The following is a 23,125-nucleotide window of genomic DNA, read 5'->3' on the forward strand; positions in this document are numbered from 1 at the left end:
TATAGATAAATGAATAGCGCACCCGGTTTCGGTATAATTGATAACTGTTTACTCTTTTATAGGTATAGATTAAAGGGTGTGAAAAAGTTAATGGCCTGTTGATTTGTAATAATTTTATCTTATAAACCATTTAAAACAGCTATGTACATTAGCGAAACGATGTCAGATGGTGATAAAATAAATGTTGGCCTGTGCTAGTATATGTATCTATAGAAAAATAATTATTCAACAAACAGACAACAGCATATAAAGAAGAAATGCAATAGTCTTCGAATTTTTCACAGGAAATTAAAGTTTTAACTATACTAGCACCGAAACATATTTCAGTGTTTCAACGAGTAATGCTTCCCTTGACATGTCTTGGATTGCAAGTGTTAGAAATAGATGAGCGAGACAAAAAAGGTTAATATATGATGCGACAAAACGGAGGTACATTTACTTCTACTTATAAGTAGAGTGATAATGAGACAAAATAAAACTTCATTTAAGTTACAGAACAACTAAGGAACTTTTCTCTTTAAAGTAGATGGGGTGTCTAAATTAAAATCAATAAAATTTTTGAATAATTTGTCAAAATGTAATTTATATCATGGTTTTTTTTAAAAGATAATAAAAAGAATGGGTCACGGGACTTATTTTCATGCTACAGGTTGTGCAAAAGTAACAGATTTTGTATAGATTATGTATGGAAAAACCCAAATTTCCGCCTTAAAAGAAAAACTACATTATAGAATTTTGAGATAAAATATGAGAAGATAGCTCTAATAATATGCTTTCAGATTAGAAAAAGAAACTAGAGGTTCTCAAGAGCCTGTATCGCTCACCTGACTCTACTTGGGTTTTTGAAATCATATAAAAAAAGATAAAATTTCGCTACAAAGTAACAACACATGGCCAATACCTCATAAGGAAAGGAACATTCATGATATGTTTGATTTCATTCAATTCAGTGGTTCTCTAGGAGACTTTTGTATCCTATACTAAGCCCCCAGCTGGGGTCGATCTTTGATGATGGATCAGCTGCAAAGTATCAATGGTTGGTCAGCAGCTCATAAGGAACATTTATGCTATGTTTGATTTCATTCCATTCAGCAGTTCTTTAAAAGAAGAAATTTGAATGTATTTCCCACAGGATTCTATGTTAAACTAAGTCCCCCTTTGGCGGCCATCTTGGATGATGCATCGGCTACAAAGTAACAACACTTGGTCAGCACCTCATAAGGAACATTCTCACTATGTTTGGTTTCATTCCATTCAATGGTTCTCTAAAAGAAGTCATTTGTATGAATTTCCCATAGGGTCCTATGTTAAACTAAGTCCCCTGCTGGCGGCCATCTTGGATGTTGCATTCGCTACAAAGTTACAACACTTGGTCAACACTTCATAAGGAACATTCGTGCCATGTTTGGTTTTATTCCATTCAGTGGTTCTCTAGAAGAAGTTATTTGTATGCATTTCCCATAGGGCCCTATGTTAAACTAAGTCCCCCGCTGGCGGGCATCTTTGATGATGGATCGGCAACAAAGTAACAACACTTGGTCAACGTTGACCTCATAAGGAACATTCGTGCCATGTTTGGTTTTATTTCATTCAGTGGTTCTCTAGAAGAAGTTCAAAATGTAAAAAAATAATGACAACGACGACGGACCACAGAGACGAAGGACGTCAAGTGCTGAGAAAAGCTCACTTGGACCTTTGGGCCGGGTGAGCTAAAAATAAGGTCCAAAGACTTGTTTTCTTGCAACATATCAAAATAGGTAAATTCACCTAGATGAGTGGTAAATAGTTCTTACCTTCACATGCTGGTGGAGGTGCTGGCCATGTACCACCAAGCTGACATATTCTGGTTCCCAAATCTCCAGCTGGTAACTGGTAACCAAATTCACATGTGTATGTCACTTCTGTACTTGGCACAACATCAGTATTAGTGGATGTGATTGTAAACTCATTTATTCCAGGAGCTGTACATTTCATGACTAAAAGAAATCAAAGCAATGTAAGAGCTATTGGCAGTTGATAAAACACTAAGGCAAAAGAAATGATGGAAAACGGTAGCACTGTTGCTTTAATTGTGGATCAGAGCTTTTTATATCTAATGTATCATATTCTACCTGTACTGCACTGATTTCAACAATTCTATACACTTTTCTTAAACCAGATACCATTTGTTTTCAAATGTTTATCAATTGTATTACATTTACACTAAAATATGTATCTAACAATGATTGAATATCAAATCTGTTTTAAAATTGGCTGATGAATTAAACAATGCTGACCAGTGAATATTTTTAAATGCTTGTGGGTTTTTTAAACCAGAAGCCAGAACACAGAACCCTGGTAATGACTGCTAACCTTCAAATGATAATGAGTGGTAAATAGTTCTTACTTTCACATGCTGGTGGAGGTGCTGGCCATGTACCACCGAGCTGACATATTCTGGTTCCCAAATCTCCAGCTGGTAACTGGTAACCAAATTCACATGTGTATGTCACTTCTGTACTTGGCACAACATCAGTATTAGTGGATGTAATTGTAAACTCATTCAATCCAGGAGCTGTACATTTTATAACTAAAAGAAATCAAAACAATGTAACCTCTATAGACAATTGATAGAACACCAAGGCAAAAAAAAATGGTGGAAAACTGTTTCAGTTTTTCTTTAATTACTTATCACAGCTTATTATATATAATATATATAATGTATCATATTGTACATATTCTTCACTTATTTCAAATCCTACACACTTTTATATTACCATATACCATTTAATTTCAAACGTTTATCAAATATATTTGATTTAGTTAATATGCATCTTTTCATGATTGAATGTCAAATCTGTTTTAAATTTGGATTATGCAATAAACATTGCTGATCAGTGCACAATTTTACATGCCAGTGGTCTTGTTGACTGGATTCTGGAACTCAAAACACTGGTAACAACTGCTTACCTTCAAATCATGAATGATAAATAGTTCTTACCTTCAAATCATGATGAGTGGTAAATAGTTCTTACCTTCAAATCATGATGAGTGGTCAATAGTTCTAAGCTTCAAATTATGATGAGTGGTAAATAGTTCTTACCTTCACATGCTGGTGGAGGTGCTGTCCATGTACCACCGAGCTGACATGTTCTGGTTCCCAAATCTCCAGCTGGTAACTGGTAACCAAATTCACATGTGTATGTCACTTCTGTACTTGGCACAACATCAGTATTAGTGGATGTAATTGTAAACTCATTCAATCCAGGAGCTGTACATTTTATAACTAAAAGAAATCAAAACAATGTAACCTCTATAGACAATTGATAGAACACCAAGGCAAAAAAAAAAATGGTGGAAAACTGTTGCAGTTTTTCTTTAATTACTTATCACAGCTTATTATATATAATATATATAATGTATCATATTGTACATATTCTTCACTTATTTCAAATCCTACACACTTTTATATTACCATATACCATTTAATTTCAAACGTTTATCAAATATATTTGATTTAGTTAATATGCATCTTTTCATGATTGAATGTCAAATCTGTTTTAAATTTGGATTATGCAATAAACATTGCTGATCAGTGCACAATTTTACATGCCAGTGGTCTTGTTGACTGGATTCTGGAACTCAAAACACTGGTAACAACTGCTTACCTTCAAATCATGAATGGTAAATAGTTCTTACCTTCAAATCATGATGAGTGGTAAATAGTTCTTACCTTCAAATCATGATGAGTGGTCAATAGTTCTAAGCTTCAAATTATGATGAGTGGTAAATAGTTCTTACCTTCACATGCTGGTGGAGGTGCTGTCCATGTACCACCGAGCTGACATGTTCTGGTTCCCAAATCTCCAGCTGGTAACTGGTAACCAAATTCACATGTGTATGTCACTTCTGTACTTGGCACAACATCAGTATTAGTGGATGTGATTGTAAACTCATTTATTCCAGGAGCTGTACATTTCATGACTAAAAGAAATCAAAGCTATGTAAGAGCTATAGGCAGTTGATAAAACACTAAGGCAAAAGAAATGATGGAAAACGGTAGCACTGTTGCTTTAATTGTGTATCAGAGCTTTTTATATCTAATGTATCATATTCTACTTGTACTGCACTGATTTCAACAATTCTATACACTTTTCTTAAACCAGATACCATTTGTTTTCAAATGTTTATCAATTGTATTACATTTACACTACAATATGTTTCTAACAATGATTGAATATCAAATCTGTTTTAAAATTGGCTGATGAATTAAACAATGCTGACCAGTGAATATTTTTAAATGCTTGTGGGTTTTTTAAACCAGAAGCCAGAACACAGAACCCTGGTAATGATTGCTACCCTTCAAATGATAATGAGTGGTAAATAGTTCTTACCTTCACATGTTGGTGGAGGTGCTGGCCATGTACCATCGAGCTGACATATTCTGGTTCCCAAATCTCCAGCTGGTAACTGGTAACCAAATTCACATGTGTATGTCACTTCTGTACTTGGAACAACATCAGTATTAGTGGATGTAGTTGTAAACTCATTTAATCCAGGAGCTGTACATTTCATGACTAAAAGAAATCAAAGCAATGTAAGCGCTATAGGTAGTTGATAAAATACCAAGGCAAAACTAGAGGGTCTAAAGAGCCTGTGTCGCTCACCTTGGTCTATGTGCATATTAAACAAAGGACACAAATGGATTTTTGACAAAATTGTATTTTGTTGATGGTGATGTGTTTGAAGTTCTTACTTTACTGAACGTTCTTGCTTCTTACAATTATATCTATAATGAACTTTGCCCATTAGTAACAGAGAAAAATATTTGGTAAAAATTTACATAAATTTACCAAATTAATGAAAATTGTTAAAAATTGACTATAAAGGGCAATAACTCCTTAAGGGGTCAATTGACCATTTAGGTCATGTTGACTGATTTGTAGATCTTACTTTGCTGAACATTATCGCTGTTTACAGTTTATCGCTATCTATAAGAGTATTCAAAATAATAACCAAAAACGGCAAAATTTCTTTAAAAATTACCAATTGGAGGGCAGCAACACAACAACTGGTTGTCCAATTCATTTGAATATTTCAGGGCAGATATATATTGACTTGATTAACAATTTAACTCCTTGTCAGTTTTGCTCTAAATGATTTGGCTTCAGAGTTATAAGCCAAAATCTACATTTTACCCCTGTTCTATTTTTAGCCGTGGTGGCCATCTTGGTTGGATGGCCAGGTCATCGGACACATTTTTCAAACAAGATACCCAAAGATGATTGTGGCCAAGTTTGAATTAATTTGGCCAAGTAGTTTCAGAGGAGAAGATTTTTGTAAAAGATAACTAAGATTTACGAAAAATGGTTAAAAATTGACTATAAAGGGCAATAACTCCTAAAGGGGTCAACTGACCATTTCGGTCATGTTGACTTATTTGTAAATCTTACTTTGATGAACATTATTGCTGTTTTCAGTTTATCTCTATCTATAATAATATTCAAGATAATAACCAAAAACAGCAAAATTTCCTCAAAATTAACAATTCAGGGACAGCAACCCAACAACGGGCTGACCGATTCATCTGAAAATTACAGGGCAGATAGATATTGACCTGATAAACATTTTTACGCCATGTCATATTTCCTCTTAATGTTTTGGTTTTTGAGTTATAAGCCAAAACTGCATTTTACCCCTATGTTCTATTTTTAGCCGTGGCATCCATCTTGGTTGGTTGACTGGGTCACGCCACACATTTTTAAAACTATATACCCCAATGATGATTGTGGCCAAGTTTGGTTCAATTTGGCCCAGTTAGTTTCAGAGGAGAAGATTTTTCTAAAAGATTACTTAGATTTATGAAAAATGGTTAAAAATTGACTATAAAGGGCAATAACTCCTAAAGGGGTCAACTGACCATTTCGGTCATGTTGACTTATTTGTAAATCTTACTTTGATGAACATTATTGCTGTTTCAGTTTATCTCTATCTATAATAATATTCAAGATAATAACCAAAAACAGCAAAATTTCCTCAAAATTAACAATTCAGGGGCAGCAACCCAAAAACGGGTTGACCGATACATCTGAAAATTACAGGGCAGATAGATCTTGACCTGATAAACATTTTACGCCATGTCAAATTTCCTCTAAATGCTTTGGTTTTTGAGTTATAAGCCAAAAACTGCATTTTACCCCTTTGTTCTATTTTTAGCCGTGTCGGCCATCTTGGTTGGTTGACCGGGTTACGCTACACATTTTTTAAACTAGATACCCCAATGATGATTGTGGCCAAGTTTGGTTCAATTTGACCCAGTAGTTTAAGAGGAGATGATTTTTGTAAAAGCTAACGACGACGGACGACGACGACGGACGCCGGACGCCAAGTGATGAGAAAAGCTCACTTGGCCCTTTGGGCCAGGTGATCTAAAAAGGGGGTGACGGGACTCATGTTCTTGCTAAATAATACAATAGGTATATTCCTAACACATTCTATTGTAAAAGTAAATTTATCTGAATTATCTGCCCTTACATTTCAGTTGTTTCCCCTTATGTGGCAAAGTTTGAAAGAATTGAATCAAATAAAAGTATTCTGTTTTTTTTTGTAAAATACAACCACAAATATGATTAAACATGTCATTTTCTATATTAGAATGAAAATGTTTACACTTGAATTACTTACTACTCTCTAAATTTGCAAATTTAATTAAAGATCTAGACCGATTTTATCTGGTATTAAAAAATCCAAGATGGAGGAAGACACCCTAGCTACCTTTAAAAAATAGCTAGCATACTATTAGTAAAAGGAAATCAAGCTTTTGGCACCCCTTAATTTGTCTAATTCGTCACAGGCTTCGGATTACTTGCATATGTCAGTGACATTATTTTTGTTTTTTCAAGTTTAATATTACTACATTTAATTTTATAAACATACAACACCAAGTTTAGAAGAAATGTCATACATTATTTTTTCTAAGTTCATTTTGAATTTAAAAAAAAAATGCAATCAAGGTTTATCTGTAATACTTCCAATACAACATAGTTGATGCTGAGTAGTAATTCATACAGGTGCTGTTGTCTCTCTGACATACAAATTGTTTAAAAAGAGTAGTTCAAATAAAATTCTTGAGAGGAAAACAAATTAAATATATATCAAACTCATCACTGATCACAAAGACATATTTTTTTTTTAAATTCACATAGAAAAAATGAAGTTTCAACAATACAAACCCCAAGACGAGTAAAACTGGAATATACTTAAATGATGTTGGAAGAATAAGAAGTCCATTTTTTATTATTTTTTATTTCTGAGTTTGTTGTGGGTGTAATACATGTACTATATCTACGATTGACGTATGTATGTTGATTTTGATTATTTATGCGATATTGAAAAACTTCGTTATCTTATGTGTAATGAGAATATGGTTCCTCTTTTAGCTAGTTCCCTTTATCATATGTTTTATCGACGAAAACATGTCATGTAGAAATTATATATGTTTTTTTTGTTTTTTTGTTTTTTTTATTTACGAAATACTTTTTAAATGTAACAAAGCTGTCCTTTTATGTATGTATTAGATGTTTGTTTTAATGATAGTGTATCATAAGTCGTTATCTTATGTATTAATGCATTTTCAAAATGAAAAGTACAGCATTAACATACGGTATTAAATATACAAAACCATAAAAAAATTAACCAAAAGGAAATTTGCAAGAAGATACTTCCACAAAACAAATAATTCAAGGAGGATCTACGTTTGTATAAGTAAAGAGATAGATGAAAAATCGCAAAAGGATATCAAAGGGCTTAAACTACAGATTACAGTATCTATCATATTGTGTTTATTTTATATTTGTTAGTTTGACCTCTCGTTATGCTAAGTATAATATCTAGCTACAGCATATATCAATTCATACCCAGAGTATTCATTTGATAACATTAATGTTTCTAATTTAATTGAACCAGATGCGCAATTCGACAATTAATGTCTTTTTTTGTGTATTAGTAAGTAACACAAGTTAGGAATATAACACTTATCACAGGTTGTTCAATTGAACTATGTTCCCCGCCCAAATCAAGTCAATATATATGGGCATTTATGCTAATTGACGTTTAATTTGTTACTCTGAATTGCTATTTTTGACACAATGTTTCAAAACATTCGGTGCTAGTATAGTTAAAAAGTACCTTTAATGTCACTTAGTAGTTTCGTATTAATTCAATAGTTTCATCTGAATGGGGAGTGCAATACACAAATTTAGAAACAAAAAAGCCCTTTTGATGTAAGTTTGGATTGAAAACAAAGTTTTCGACAACGAAATGATGTGTGCCGAAACCTGATAATTATTGAAATATTTGTAAATGATTTTATCTAGAGCTCCGTTATTCTCGACGCCACTTTCTTCTCTAATAATTCAGATTTTTTGGTGATTCAAATTCAGAGCCAAATATTTCATGCATTATTCGTTTTATGACTTTCAGTATCTATTGACAACGTTGATTCTACACCGTTTTGATATTTTTGATAGCATTAATTAAGCTTTTCTCTACGTTGCGGCTTTTTGAAGTGGGCTATACCGTATCGATACCCAAAAGTGATATATATTTGTCTCAATGGATATCATGCCACTTTTCCTTAATATATGAATATAAATTTCCCGTTTACAAAAGTTTGAATTATTCGAAAAACGTTTTTTTTTTTCTTATCCCGTGCATAGATTACCTTAGCCGTATTTGGCACAACTTTTTGGAATTTTGGATCTTCAATGCTCTTCAACTTTGTACTTGTTTGGCTTTATAAATATTTTGATATGAGCCTCACTGATGAGTCTTATGTAGACGACACGCGCGTCTGGCGTACTAAATTATAATCCTGGTACATTTGATAACTATATACAGCTCCTACCCAGATACAATTGATTGTACAGTTTATAGATATCATGATCAGTTACACTGCTGTGAGCGGGCCGCCCGGGAGGTTTAATCGTTTTGTTATACTAGCTGTATTATAATACCTTTGCAGTTGGCGAAGTTCTGATTAATTAATAGGTTGGCTTCACCTTTGCACCTTGCACCGGAATATCCGAAGTCATTATTCCTTTGAAGAAAATCCTTGAATTTTTTCATCATACAGATAGAGCAATTCAGAGGATTATTTTCTAGCTTCCTGTTTATACAAAAAAAAAAAAAATTCTTTGATGCATTGAATATTACATGAACTTTTGTTTTCAAATTTAAAAGAAATAAAATTGCATGCCTCTTTTATGATGTATACATAAAACAAACTGACGTCGAGTATAATGCCAGTCGATAATATTCTACAACATATATGTTCGTTTTCTGTTATTTTTTGTCCGATCCATCGATAGGAGCGTTTAACGACCTACACAGGAATTTAATCCTTTAAGATAATTCAAATCAATTATATAAATCGAAAAGTCCTGATTACCGAATCAAATTAAAAATAAATTTATACATTTCTCTTTAAATTGCAGGTGGTATAATAAAAAATAAAAATGAACGAAAAAGTCAAATACAAAGCTTTATGAAGAACAATGTTTTGGTTGTTCTCAAAATGTGCAAACGGATATCGCCAGATTGATAAGGGTATTTTACTCTAGGAAGGTTAATCTCAATCATAAACAACTGTGTGTCCCTGATTAAGTTAAAAAAATATTAAACATAAAGGAATATAGTATAACCTCTCAATTGACAAATTCAGATGACTTTTATTAGCTGTCTAATCTATTCAATTACATCAATTTAAACGATCCTTATTTATAGTTTTTCGAAAATGATAGACTTTAAACATGATACAAAATTTATTAAACGTTATTCAACCATCTATGAGGAAATTTTAAAAGATTTCTAAAAAGTTAAAACAGTGATAATATATATTGCATTCTCAAAAACGTATGCTACGTATAAGAATTGAGTAAAAGAAGAGAAATGGTATGATATGACAGCACCCAGCCAGATATGGAGAATTTTGTAATTTGACTGTTCTGTATAAAATAGCCTTACGTGTTTTTCTGCATTACGTTTGGCATATTTGTCCATGCAAACAGATTAACATTGGCAATAATTGGCAAACGGAAGTCTAATATATCTGTTTTGTAAACTGTTTAATATTGCAAACATACTGACAGATTTCCGTAATATAATATATACTTAATAGTTATTATTTATTCATGTCTTACATAATTGTTATAAGACGAAAACATCTTCAATGTCTGTCATTAAATCTATCAAAAATCAAGGTTGTAATTTGAATTCAAATAATTTAATGACCATATTTTTCAAAAGTGTCGGCAGATTTTTAAGTGAGGTCTCCTGACATGTTTGATATATCCTGTTATGTAATCAGATCCAAAGTCAGTGGAGAGGGCATTAAGTAGAACGTTGTTGTGTGCATGTAGATCCTATAGCCTCCGATAGATGCTACCAAAACATTTTCAGTTCACTTAACTGTCTAAGTTTTCCGTTTGAACCTCATACATTACTTTAAGCTATACTATATTTTACATAACCATTTCCTTTTAATCTATTGTACCAAAATATTTTTGGGGAAGTGATATTGGTCTGATAATATTTGCCTTTTTCATTCAGTAGACATCTTTGTCAAATGAAATACTGTTTAAGAGCTGTAATTCGAACAATTTTAATTTTAGCTTTATAACATTATATATGGATATTTATCAATGCATGTTTTATATCAACTTTAAAATTTTACTTTCATCTCGTTACATATCAATATTTCATGCATGTTTTAACTTTAAATCCAATAATACACGAAAGATATCACAAGAAAGTCTGAATTCACTTAATTCACTTTAACTCTTTTATCAATTTGAAAACATTCTTATTCATAATATTTTAGAAACGATACAAAATCAAATATATTTGATATATTTTTAGGAATTGTGCAGACAGTTTAAAAATAGGGCCAAAATCAATGACTTTAATAAATATCCAATTGCTTCGAACAGTCTTCATTTTAACTTTGTGGCAACATACAAGGAAATCAAACTGAAATAGTCCAAAGTGAAATATTGTATCGTTCTGACAATATGTACTTCTAAAAAATTGTACAAATATATATTGCACCAAATCGAAAATGCAATTCCTCTTAATTAATAAAATTGAGAATGGAAATGGGGAACATGTCAAAGAGACAACAACCCGACCAAAAAGCAGACAACAGCCGAAAGTCATCAATGGGTCTTCAACGCAGTGAGAAAATCCCGCACCCTGAGGTGGTCCTCAACTAGCCCCTAAATAAAGTTGTGTACTAGTTCAGTGAAAATGGACGTCACACTAAACTAAGGTCAGAGGCTCCTGACTTGAGACAGGCGCAAAAATGCGGCGGGGTTAAACATGTTTTGTGAGATCTCAACCCCCCTATACCTCTAGCCAATGTAAAATAAAGAAACATATAGCAATAAGCATTCTGTCGTCTCTTTTCCTGTAAACTTTATTGTCATAAACAGATAAAGGGAAACCTATCCGATGTCAAAATTCCTATTCACTTAACTTATAACAGCAATGCAATATCATACATCTAAAGTCCTTATTTGTTATTTCTTTAAATTGTACACATTTCATGTAATACAAAATTAAATTGGCATACATTAATATATCTGTAGACTAAAATGAAAAAATAAATAAAGAGATAAATTACAGTTGGGTACAGACCAAGCATTACATGTAAACGGGCCTAAAAAGTTAACGCGGCGTTTATTCGCGTGCACTTCATGTAAACGCCGCGTTAACTCTGCGTTAACTCCGAAATTTTAGTAGACATAAATAGTAAACGGGCGTTTACTTTCGCGTTTACCTCCGCGTTAACGCGAAAACCGCGCGTCTTCTAATTTTGTAAAGAGTAAACGGGCGTTTACTTTCGCGTTTACTTCGCGTTAACGCGAAAAAGGCGTGTCTTCTATTTTTGTAAAAAAAAAAGTAAACGCCCGTTTACTGTTTGTAGTAAACGCGCGTTAACGCAGATTGACCTCGTATCCTGGATACACTGACCTAATATATCACATAATAAGGTACATCAAAATATCCATCTGTCCATTTTCGATCAACATATTGACGATTGCATTTAATGAAATGACACCTCTTTAATTAATTTATTGAAAATTAATCATTGCATATAAGAACAAAATGGAAATTCGTCCTGGAGCTGTAAAACCATTCGTGAGAGGATATTAAGTATAAGAAGATCTGGCAAAAACATACTGAAGTTAGAGATGAGTTGATACGATCAGATAATGTTCAAGTTTCTAGACAGGGGATAAGTGCATTTCTACGACGTTTCCGTCAGAATGGATCTGTTACTGACTTTAAAGTAAACACTAGACAGAAAATGTTACAGGAAGTACATCTAGAATTTATTGACGAAACAATTCGTAATGATCTAGAAATATCCGCTAGATAAATGTTTATATTTCTAATAAAAAGTGTTTTTGAATGTTAAGGTTCAAAACACATATACGTAAAATATTAAGTCATTTTAACAACATAAATAAATGTACAAATGCACACGACGATTATTTTATAAGATACCCAATTAGTTAACGCGAAAAGTAAACGCGCGTTTACTTTCAAGTGCACGTAAAAATACAATTGAGAAATCTGTAGTAAACGCCCGTTTACTTTTACGTGCACGTAAAATTAAACTTGTGAAATCTGAAGTAAACTGACACAGAGTAAACGCGCGTTTACTCGAGTAGACATTAGAAATTTCCATTTTGACCGCGTTAACGTTAATGAAGTAAACGGGCGTTTACTAGTAAACGCGAAATTTAAAGTTAACTAACGAAATATGTGCACGCCGCGTTAACTTGCATTTACTTTATGTAATGCTTGGTCTGCACCCAACTGTAAATCGTTGCATAGCAAACCAGCATCATATGAAGGCCAACAGTTGTTTGTAGAATTAAGTTACTTACAATTCAATCAGAGCCGTCAAATCATTAAAGAGATTTACGTCAAGTGTTACAATTCGGTTATTTTGCAGGTGCCTGTAAAATAATATAAAAACCGTATGTCTGCATAAAATGTTTTATATTCAGTAATCCAAACAAATTTACAGAAGAAAAAAAAAGAGACAAATGGAAGTGTAATATATCTGTTTGATAACCAATTACAGGAATTACAGACACACTGACAGATAATTTTTGTTGATTTGATGATTATATTCCTTTCAGATGATTTGAAATGTGTGTTCTGTTCTCATTGTTACTTTGTTACATCACTGTTTAAGGTTGGCAGAGGATTGCGGACTTACAAACATGTTGTATCTCGCCACTTAATTTCGTGTGTTGTCAAAACATATTATACAATGTACTTATACATTTGTAACCAGGTGGTTGTATTTGGTTAGTTAAAACATAGAAAGATCGATAATGCTATCCCTCTCTATTACGGTTTTGTCTCAATTTGATTCAAAATTCTGTCGTCTTTGCTTCTGTAACCTTTCTTGTCCTAAACAGATGAGGCAAACCTCTCAGTTAACAAATCCTAACCGTCTTAACTTATACCAGCAATCGTATAACATAAATCTAAAGTACTTTTTTGTTATATTTTTATATAGTTAATTTTACTTGTAATTCTAAATCAATTTGGCAAAAATATTAAAATACATATTTGGAAGAAAATGGCAATTTTTTCCGAGACGATAAATTAAATCATTGCAAATGCAAACCAGCATCACTTAAAGGCAAAAATGTGTTTGTGGAATAAAGTTACTTACAATTTTTCAAGAGCTGTTAAACCTTTAAAAAGATTTACTTCAAGTGTTGCAATTTGGTTGTCTTCCAGGGACCTGTAAAATAATATTTGTTACAACGTTTTTCTGCATAAAATATTTTATATTCACAACCTTATTATTTACCTTAGAAAAAGAACACCAAAGTAAATGTAGTTCTTCGGTTTGAAAACTGGTTGAAATATTGCATACTTACTGAAAGTTGTGAATAATCAATAAAATAAGAAGTTATTATCCATGTATGACTGAATTGATTTATGCAAAATATAAAATTTTGATGTTGGACTAAACAAAACTTTTAAAAATTTGGTCTTCAGATAGTTAACCATATAATCGATAATAACCTTGAAAAAAAAATATATCTTAGAGACCTCAATTACAACAGTTTCATCGTAAACAGTGATCTTAATTTGCATCTTCTGTTTTCGATATTAACCTTATTGTCATCATCTCAATCTCGAGCGAAGATATGGTTAAATTAAATGGAGTTATGTCCAAGCAGACATTAACTTCAAAATTTATGTTGGCAGAAATATTATCCATAATTTTTAATTCGGTTATCTAAATTGTCACGTGTTAAGCGTATAAAATCACTAACTCAGATATTATGTTTTGCAGAATGGTTTCCTTGTGTGTAATCTGACAAGATTTTCAAAATGATTCCGACTGGAAAATCAGTCCAAACTTGTTAACCCAGTTACCTAAGCTGTTTGTTTTACACTAACAAATCCTTAACTCATCTATTATATTTTAAAAACGATTTCCTGTTTTTTTTTATCATAGGATTGTTTTGAAGTAATATTTGCTTCCAATGGTTTGCGTTTCTCAATCAAGGGTATCTATCTTTTAAGAAAATGTATGACAAAGCCAACTGACCAAAATTATATTATTAATTCCATTATGACTTAGAAACGATAACATATTAAATTTAATCTTTTTATTTTGGTACATTTTGAGGAATTGTTCAGAGTATCACCAGCCCAGTAGTGATCACTTCAATTATATGGTCATTTTAATAAATTTCTTGTTGACAATCTTTAAATTTTTCGAAAAACTAAGGATTGTCTTATCCCAGGAATAGATTACCCAAGCCATATTTGGCACAATTTTTTGGAATTTTGGGTTCTCAATGCTCTTCAACTTTGTACTTGTTTGGCTTTATAACTATTTTGATCTGAGCGTCACTTATGAGTCGTATGTAGACGAAACGCGCGTCTGGCGTATTAAATTATAATCCTGGTACCTTTGATAACTATTACCAGACAGTTTTCAAAAAGAGAAAACTAATTGACTTGAATATGCAACAGCTTCATATAACCACGAAAGGTTAATTAAAAAAGTCCAAAGTAGATTTTATCGATCTGAAAATATGTACTAGTAATAAAAAATGTACAAATAAAATGCATAAGATCGATAATGCTTTTCCTTTTAATTAAGGTTTTGTCTCAATTTGATTCAGAATTCTGTCGTCTTTGCTCCAGTAAACTATCTTGTCCTAAACAGATAAAGGAAAACATCTCAGTTGACCAATTTCTACCCCTTATCTTATACCAGCAATCTAATAACATAAATCTCAAGTACTCATTTGTTATTTCTTTAATATAGTTAATTTTACATGTAATTCTAAATCAAATTGGCACAAATATTAAAATAGATATTTGGAAGAAAATGACAATTTTTTCCAGAGGATAAATTAAATCATTGCCAAAGAAAACCAGCAACACCTAAAGGCAAAAAAGTGTTTGTGGAATTAAGTTACTTATAATTTGATCAGAGCCGTTAAACCTTGAAAGAGATTTACGTCAAGTGTTGCAATTTGGTTTGTATCCAGGTACCTGTAAAATAATATTTGTTAAACGTTTTTCTGCATAAAATGTTTTGTATTCACCACTTTATCAGTTACCTTAGAAAAAGAAGACAAATGTAAATGAAGTACATCTGTTTGAAAACGGGTTGAAATATTGCATACTTACTGAAAGATGTGAATAATTAATACTGCATCAACAAAAAGTTATTATCCATGTATGACTTAATTGATTTAGGCAAAATATAACATTTTGATGTTCGACTAAAACATTTTTTTTAAATTTGGTCTTCAGACAAATTAACCACATAATCGATAATTACTTTGAATAAACAAATTTTATCTTAGAGACCGAATTTACAACAGGCTCGTCGTAACCATGGATCTTTTTTTGCATCTTCTGTTTTCGATATTTAAATCTCAATCTCGAGCGAAGATATGGTTAAATTAGATGGAGTTATGTCCAAGCAGACAATAGTTTCAAATTGATGCTGACAGAAATATTAGTCTTTAATGTTTAATTCGGTTATCTAAATTATCCCGTATTAAGCGTATACAATTCTTAACTCAAATATCATGTTTTGCACAATGGTTTCCTTGTGTGTAATCCGGCAAAAGTTTCAAAATGATGCCGACTGGAAAATCAGTCCAACCTTGTTAACCCAGTTACCTATGTTGTTTGTTTTAGCACTAAAACACCCTTAAGTCATATATTATATTTCAAAAACAACGATTTCCTCTTTTTGTATCATAGGATTTGTTGGAAGTAATCTTGGTTTCAAATGGTTTGCGATTCTCGATCAGGGGTAACTATCTTGTTATCAAAAGAAATAGGGAAACTCTTCATTACGAAAATTTGTGACATAGCCAACTGACCAAAACTATCTTGTCCTAAACAGATACAGGTAATGCGGGGTTCACACATTGCCGATTATTGCTCCCGTTTGAGATCAGACAGCGATACGACACGAAAAGTGAAAAGTCGGATTAGTATCCTCAATTATCTGGAATGTCCTATTATTGTCTGAACGCAGTCGTTTTAGTTCGTAACAGATTCCTACTGGTCGGGAAGGGTCCGAATAGTTCGGCAAAGCACCCCGACAGTTAGGTGCGTCCCGTAACATTCGGGGAAACTCAGCCGATTTTGTCTAGTCGGATTACAATCGTGCCTATGTCGTGACAGATTCTGCTGTATCGGATCGAATTCCTAACAATGTTCTGTGTTTTCGGGACGGTGTCCTGTGGAACGGGAATGATCTGGAGAAGTCCCGATAATAACAGAATACAATACGACTGAGACCAGACAAAGCCGTTTGCAATGCGATAGAGCGGACCGTGATAGGATTACGTTCCGACAGTACCCGATCATCTCGATTATGCCGACAGTTTTCGAACGGATAACTTCCGTCAGCGTCGGTTCACTGTCTTGTCACTATCTGATCTCTGTCGGATTACATTCGGTAGAATCGGGACGCAGTCGTGACAGACTCGGTCGAAATTTACCTGGCGAAAGATACAAATCGAATTTCCATCCACGATTCACAGGATCTTGATCAGACTTTTGACAAATTTTAATCGGGAATGGTCCTGTCAAGGACGGCAGTAAAAATCGTGAATGTGTGACCCCAGCTTAAACCTTTCCGTTGTCAAAATTTCTATTCCTATAACTTAAATCAGCAGTCCAATAACATGAATCTAAAGTCCTTACTTTTCTATTCCTTTCAATTTTCAATTATTTCTTAGAAATAATACCAAATCAAATTGAAACGGAATTTTATACATTTCTCTTTAAAATTTCAGAAGGGTTTTGAAAAGGAGAAAAGAAATGAAAAAAGTCAAATACAAAGCCTTATAATTTTAAAAGTTTAATCGCAATAATAATGATCAGTTTGTTATCCATGCTCCAGTTAGCTAAGTTATTTTCCTTTTAAGCAAGGTTTGGTCCAAATTTTATTCGAAATTCTGTCGTATCTGCTCATATATATATATGAGATATGACATATTATAAGAAGATCTGAATTCGCTATTTTCATTTAAACTGTTTTGTCAATTTTCTAACATTTTATTAATTATTTCCAAGAAACGATACCAATTGTTATATATATATATATATATATATATATATATGTATATTGAGGAATTGTGCAGACAGTTTAAAAAATGGAAAAGCTACAATAAATATTAAATAGCTTCATTTGATTTTTGGGCAATATACAATTAAGTCAAACTGAAATAGACCAATGTGCATTGTGTATCGTTTTGAACTACTAAAATAAGTGAACAAATGCATTGCACCAGATAAAATTTTTTATTTCTCTTTATTCTTCTGTGTATGTTGGCTTTTGTATTTTGTTCACTTCGGAGTTCCTTTTGTTCCTTTGTTTTCATCTTGCAGTTGATGTGTATCCCTCGGTTATACTTTGTAAACCAGATTTGTTTTCGCTCAATCGACGTTATGACGTTTGAATATCGGTAAACTACTGTTGCCATTATTTAAGGTTTAGTTTTCAATTGATTTAGAGTTCTGTCATTTTTCCTCAGATAAACTATCTTGTCCTAAACATATTAATGTATAGGCAAACCTCTCTGTTGAAAAATTTCTACCCCTTACATTATGCCAGTTATTCAATAACATAAAACGGAAGTCTTTTTTTTCCTTTCATATTGTTAAATAAACTAAATCCAATTGACACAAATTAATATATCTTTGAAGGACAATTGCAATTGATGACATTCAGTTATCTAATCTATTCAATATGATCAATTTAAACGCTTTTTTTTTATTTTCATAAAAATAGTAATTTTTAAACATTAAACAAACTCAATAAATCCATATTCTAAAATCTTGGTGGAAAGTTTTAAAAAAAGATGAAAACATTGATAATATATATTGCTTTCTAAAAAATTGTGATACTTGAAAAAAAAAAAATAATAAAAGGAGAGGGTGATAGAATACGACATAAAACCAGTAACATTTTTTAGTACAGTCATGGTATTCGTCATAGTAGTTATTGTCCAACGGAAGTCTAGTACATATGTTTTTTTTTAACTGGTTGATATATATTGACAACATACATGCAGATTTTCACAATATTTTATAAAGTTGTTTTTCATCTATGGCTTACATTATTATTAGACGAAAACATCTTCAATATCTACCCTCAAGTAAATAAAAATCGAGGTTGTTTTAGTCAGTATAACCCCATATCAATGATGAATTTGAATACAAATAATTCAATGACCATCTATTACAACAGTGTTTGCAGATTTGAAGTGAGGTCTACTGACGTGTTTCATTTATCACGCTATTTTATGAGTTGCATACTCGGTGACCATGACGTTAAGTAGGACGTTGTTGTATGCATGCGGATAATAGCCCCCGAAAATGCTGACATAACAGTTTCAGTTCAGCTACCTAAGTTGTCCATTTCAACCTCACCTATTAATTTTTGGTATATTTTATTTTGCATAACCATTTACTTTTAATTTCGTTCACTAACATATTTTTGGTACATTGATATTGGTCTGATAATTTTTTTTACCTTTTTCATTCAGTAGTAGGCCTAGGTAAAGATAGCTTTGCCAAAGAAAAACCGTGGTGGAAAAAAATGGTCCGGGTTTTGCATGGAATAGAAAAATGTATTTGATCTTTTACAACTGAATTCATTTTTTTGTATGATTTGTAAGAACATTATAATAAGTAATCAAGATAATAATCAACGTCAGTACCTAGAACCTATACTTCAAGACCATCCTGTATTATTTGCGAAGATGATACGGAATATTTATCAACAAGATCTTGGTATCTTCCGATGAATTTCTTTTTAGAAAAAAAATCTTTGGAAGAAATGTCAAAACATTTTAAAAAGATGAATTGAATCATTGCAAGAGCAAACCAGCAACACATGAAAGCAAATATTTTTTGTGGAATCAGTTACTTACAATACCCGTAGAGCCGTCAAATCTTTAAAAATATTCCCCTCGAGCGTTGAAATTTGATTGTGGCTTATGTCCCTGCAAAATAACAATTTTTAAACGTATTTCTGCATGAAATATTTCAAATTCATCAATGCATTAATACTTACCTTGGAAATTGAAGAACTACTGACGCGTGCGATATATCTGTTGGAAAACTGAATTAAATATTTACAGATGTTAGGTATACATTGAATGGTTATTTTTCATGTATCACTTAAATGATATGTGTTGTAAAGAGTATGTTGAAGGTCTTCTATCAAATCCGGTCTTTCGACAGTTTTTCTGAATACCCCCGGATTTGAATACACAAACAATTTTTGAAGTGAACATATTTTACAACAGCTACGTTGATACCAGTGTAGCTATACTTTTATTTGGTACTTCATACCTCAAATATTAAAACATCATTTCATCATTTCAATATCGAGCTGTTATCTGTGAAATTATATGGTGAAATTACAAGATGCACGATGTAAGTAGACAAAAGTTAAAAAATGCTTCTGGTTGGAATATCAGTCCATAATTTTTTATTCAGTTACCAAAGTTGTCCATATTACCAGCTTAAAAACCTACACTCATATACTAGTATCATATTTGGCACAATGGTTTCTTTTGTTTTTTTGTTGATCCAATTATTTTATTGTGGAAAGTGATATAGTTTTGAAAATGGTAAGCTTTCGCATTCAGCAGTAACTTGCCAATGGGCAAATGGGGCACCGTTTTAAAGCTATGATGAACATTTTAGATTTTAGTTCAATAAAAACTTTTGCGCTTCATATGAAGTTGATATATAGACATTCGATTATACGTATTCTATATTAATTTGTATCTGGTTAATTATCCCTAAGTAGGAGAAAATAGAAAATATGCATATAGAAATAGTTCTAACAATGTTATGGTTGTTCTGATAATGTGAATTACTATTCCAAGACGTATAGAGTCGGATTGATAAAGTAATTTTTCTTAAAAATAGTTTAGTGTCATCTCTGCTCAAGTAAACTAACTTCTCTTAAACAGATACAGGATAACATCACACACATGTTTTAGCATCTTAAATTATCATAAAATGCAAATAAAATCAATCTTAATGCACTGGTTTTTTTTGCGGTGGAAAAAAAATGGTCCGGGTTTTGCCATGGAATAGAAAATTGTATTTGATCTTTTACAACTGAATTCATTTGTTTTGTATGATTCAGTGGAGGATCATGTGTTCATAAAAGACATAAAATAGAAAAACAAAGAATATGGGGTATCTATCTATGTTACAAAATCATTACATAAGCAGGTGTGTTCGATCTTACTATAGAAGTGTTTAACGATCTTCACATGAATTTGATCCTTTTATATGAATGTCGCAAATAAGTAAAGTGATATATTTGCCATGAAAGGGCCGTTTCTAACTTATGCGGTATGAGTTTTGTTCATTTTTGAATTCCGTAAAGTGACCTTTATTTTCCAACTTTATATTGGTATCCATTTCAATTTTAATGCTTTTAGCTATGATGAGATTATTTATCAGAATATTGTTTCATCCCAGATCTAGTTATCTGTCGTGACCTAAAACGATATAGGGAAACTTCTCCATTGACTTAATTCATGTCACCAAAGTTATATTATCAATTTTATTTGTTACGGCCAGAAATCGCCTTTAAATTGTAGCCAACAAAAGACACAAATCAATAATAAAATTTAACAATATTTATTATACAAAAGTTTACAAGAAGTATTACACAAATATTACTGTCAACTTAACTGTCAAAATATGAGTCCAATCTTTTATCTTTATCTGTATCCGGATATCTTTCGGAATCTAATCTGAATATTACGTTCACTATTAAGGTCACAATCCAGTATGATGTTGTTTGTAGAATAAAAGTGTCAATCCAAATGCTGTGAATGCTAATGTATATCGATGTCTAAGTCCAAATCCAAGAGTGAGTCTTTAACTTTAGTGTCTGTATATATATAGTTGTCAGGGAAGATTCTAGAACAGTCTATAATGGAACATCCTAGAAAGTTACAACAGAAGTTTCTAGTAAAATGTAGAAGTTTATATATATAACGCATCTTTTATTAGGATTATTCTGGAAAGTTCCAATCATTCTGTAATTGTTCCAGTGATTTCTAAACTGCACAGTTCTAAATAATTCTGTAAACAACTATCAGGCCATACCACACATATTAGGCCAACATAAATCAATACAATAATTACAATATCATAACATATTACATAAATATAAATGTCTGTATTATTTGTTTCTTAGAAATGATACCAAATCAAATTAAAAAGAATTTTTTTCATTTCACTTTCAACTTAGAAGACGATTTTTTTTAAAAAACTGAGAAAAAAAATGAAAAGGTCAAATACAGAAAAAGGAAAAATAAATCTTAATAATAATAAACAGTTTGTCACTCCTGTTCCAGTTATCTAATTAATCGTAAAAAGATACAAGGTAACCACGCCATTGACATATAAATATCTGAAATATTCAATAACATTCATCCAAACAAGCTTTTTATTTTATCAAAAATGGTACACTTTAAACATTATACGAAATAAATTGAAAGATATTAAAACATCTTTCAGGAAATTGTAATACGTTTCTTCATTTCATGTGGCGTATTCGTAAAAGCAATAATAGGCCGACGGAAGTCTGGTATATATATTTGTTAACTGGTTGATATATTGCAGTAAATCCTCATTACATCATCTCCAACTCAAGTGATTATTCAGTAAAACTAAATGGAGTTATGTCTAAGCAGACAACATATTAAAAAGATCCTGGGAGAAATATCAGTCAATAATTCTTGATTTTTTATTATCTAAGATGTCCGTATTACCCACCTAAAACCCGTTACCCATATATTATATTTTGCACAGTGGGTTCCTTCGTATTTTTTATCAAAGGATTTTTGGGGAGTTGTATTGGTTCTAAAACGCAAATTGGGGTACAATTTTGGAGCTACAAAGGAACAATTATGTTTTGACTTTTGCACTCGAATAAGTATTTTCTAGCGATATTTGTTTATACAAATCTTATAATAACTTATACCTTGTCTATTACAATAAAAGGATCAATTTAGAAGAAGTTCAAAGGTGAAAGGACTTTGAGCTGTCTTATCAATTCATTTACATAAATGTAAATAAACTTATCATAGGTACAGAATTGAAGTTTAATATTTTCTCCAGACGGGCGTTTCTTCTATAGAAGACTCATCAGTATTTCAAAAATTCAAAGTTTCAACAGTTAATTTATGATTATTTACATATCAATGATAACTGAAGTCAACACAGTGTTGACTACTGGGCTGGTGATACCTTCGGGGAATTACAACTCCACCAGCTGTGGCATCGACCCAGTGGTTATAAATAAACTCATCATAGGTACCAAGATTGATTTTGTTTTATAAACGTCCATATCTATTTTTTTATTTCTTAGAAACGGTACTCAGTTTAATCAAAACAAAATTTGTATATAATTTAGGAATATTGCAGCAAAAGAGAGGAAAATGATAACTGATATTATGGGAAAATTCAGAATGAAGTAGTCTAAAAGTGCAAAGATTTAACTGATCTGGAAATGCTAATCCAC

At 31.9% G+C, this 23,125-nt stretch overlaps 1 protein-coding gene across 1 annotated transcript in view; it reads right to left on the reverse strand.

The window, feature by feature from the left end:
- Nucleotides 1–23,125, reverse strand: part of LOC139500896 (uncharacterized) — a 213,160-nt gene that overhangs the window by 4,396 nt on the left and 185,639 nt on the right. Inside the window, exons 6-12 of the mRNA XM_071289791.1 lie at nucleotides 12,933–13,004; nucleotides 8,994–9,145; nucleotides 4,374–4,556; nucleotides 3,781–3,963; nucleotides 3,083–3,265; nucleotides 2,387–2,569; nucleotides 1,794–1,976 (exon numbers count right to left, since the gene is read on the reverse strand). Of these exons, the coding sequence (XP_071145892.1) occupies nucleotides 1,794–1,976; nucleotides 2,387–2,569; nucleotides 3,083–3,265; nucleotides 3,781–3,963; nucleotides 4,374–4,556; nucleotides 8,994–9,145; nucleotides 12,933–13,004 (1,139 nt within the window). The remainder of the gene's footprint in view (nucleotides 1–1,793; nucleotides 1,977–2,386; nucleotides 2,570–3,082; nucleotides 3,266–3,780; nucleotides 3,964–4,373; nucleotides 4,557–8,993; nucleotides 9,146–12,932; nucleotides 13,005–23,125) is intronic.

This window comes from Mytilus edulis, chromosome 13 (assembly GCF_963676685.1).
Source record: "Mytilus edulis chromosome 13, xbMytEdul2.2, whole genome shotgun sequence".
Classification (NCBI taxonomy): domain Eukaryota; kingdom Metazoa; phylum Mollusca; class Bivalvia; order Mytilida; family Mytilidae; genus Mytilus; species Mytilus edulis.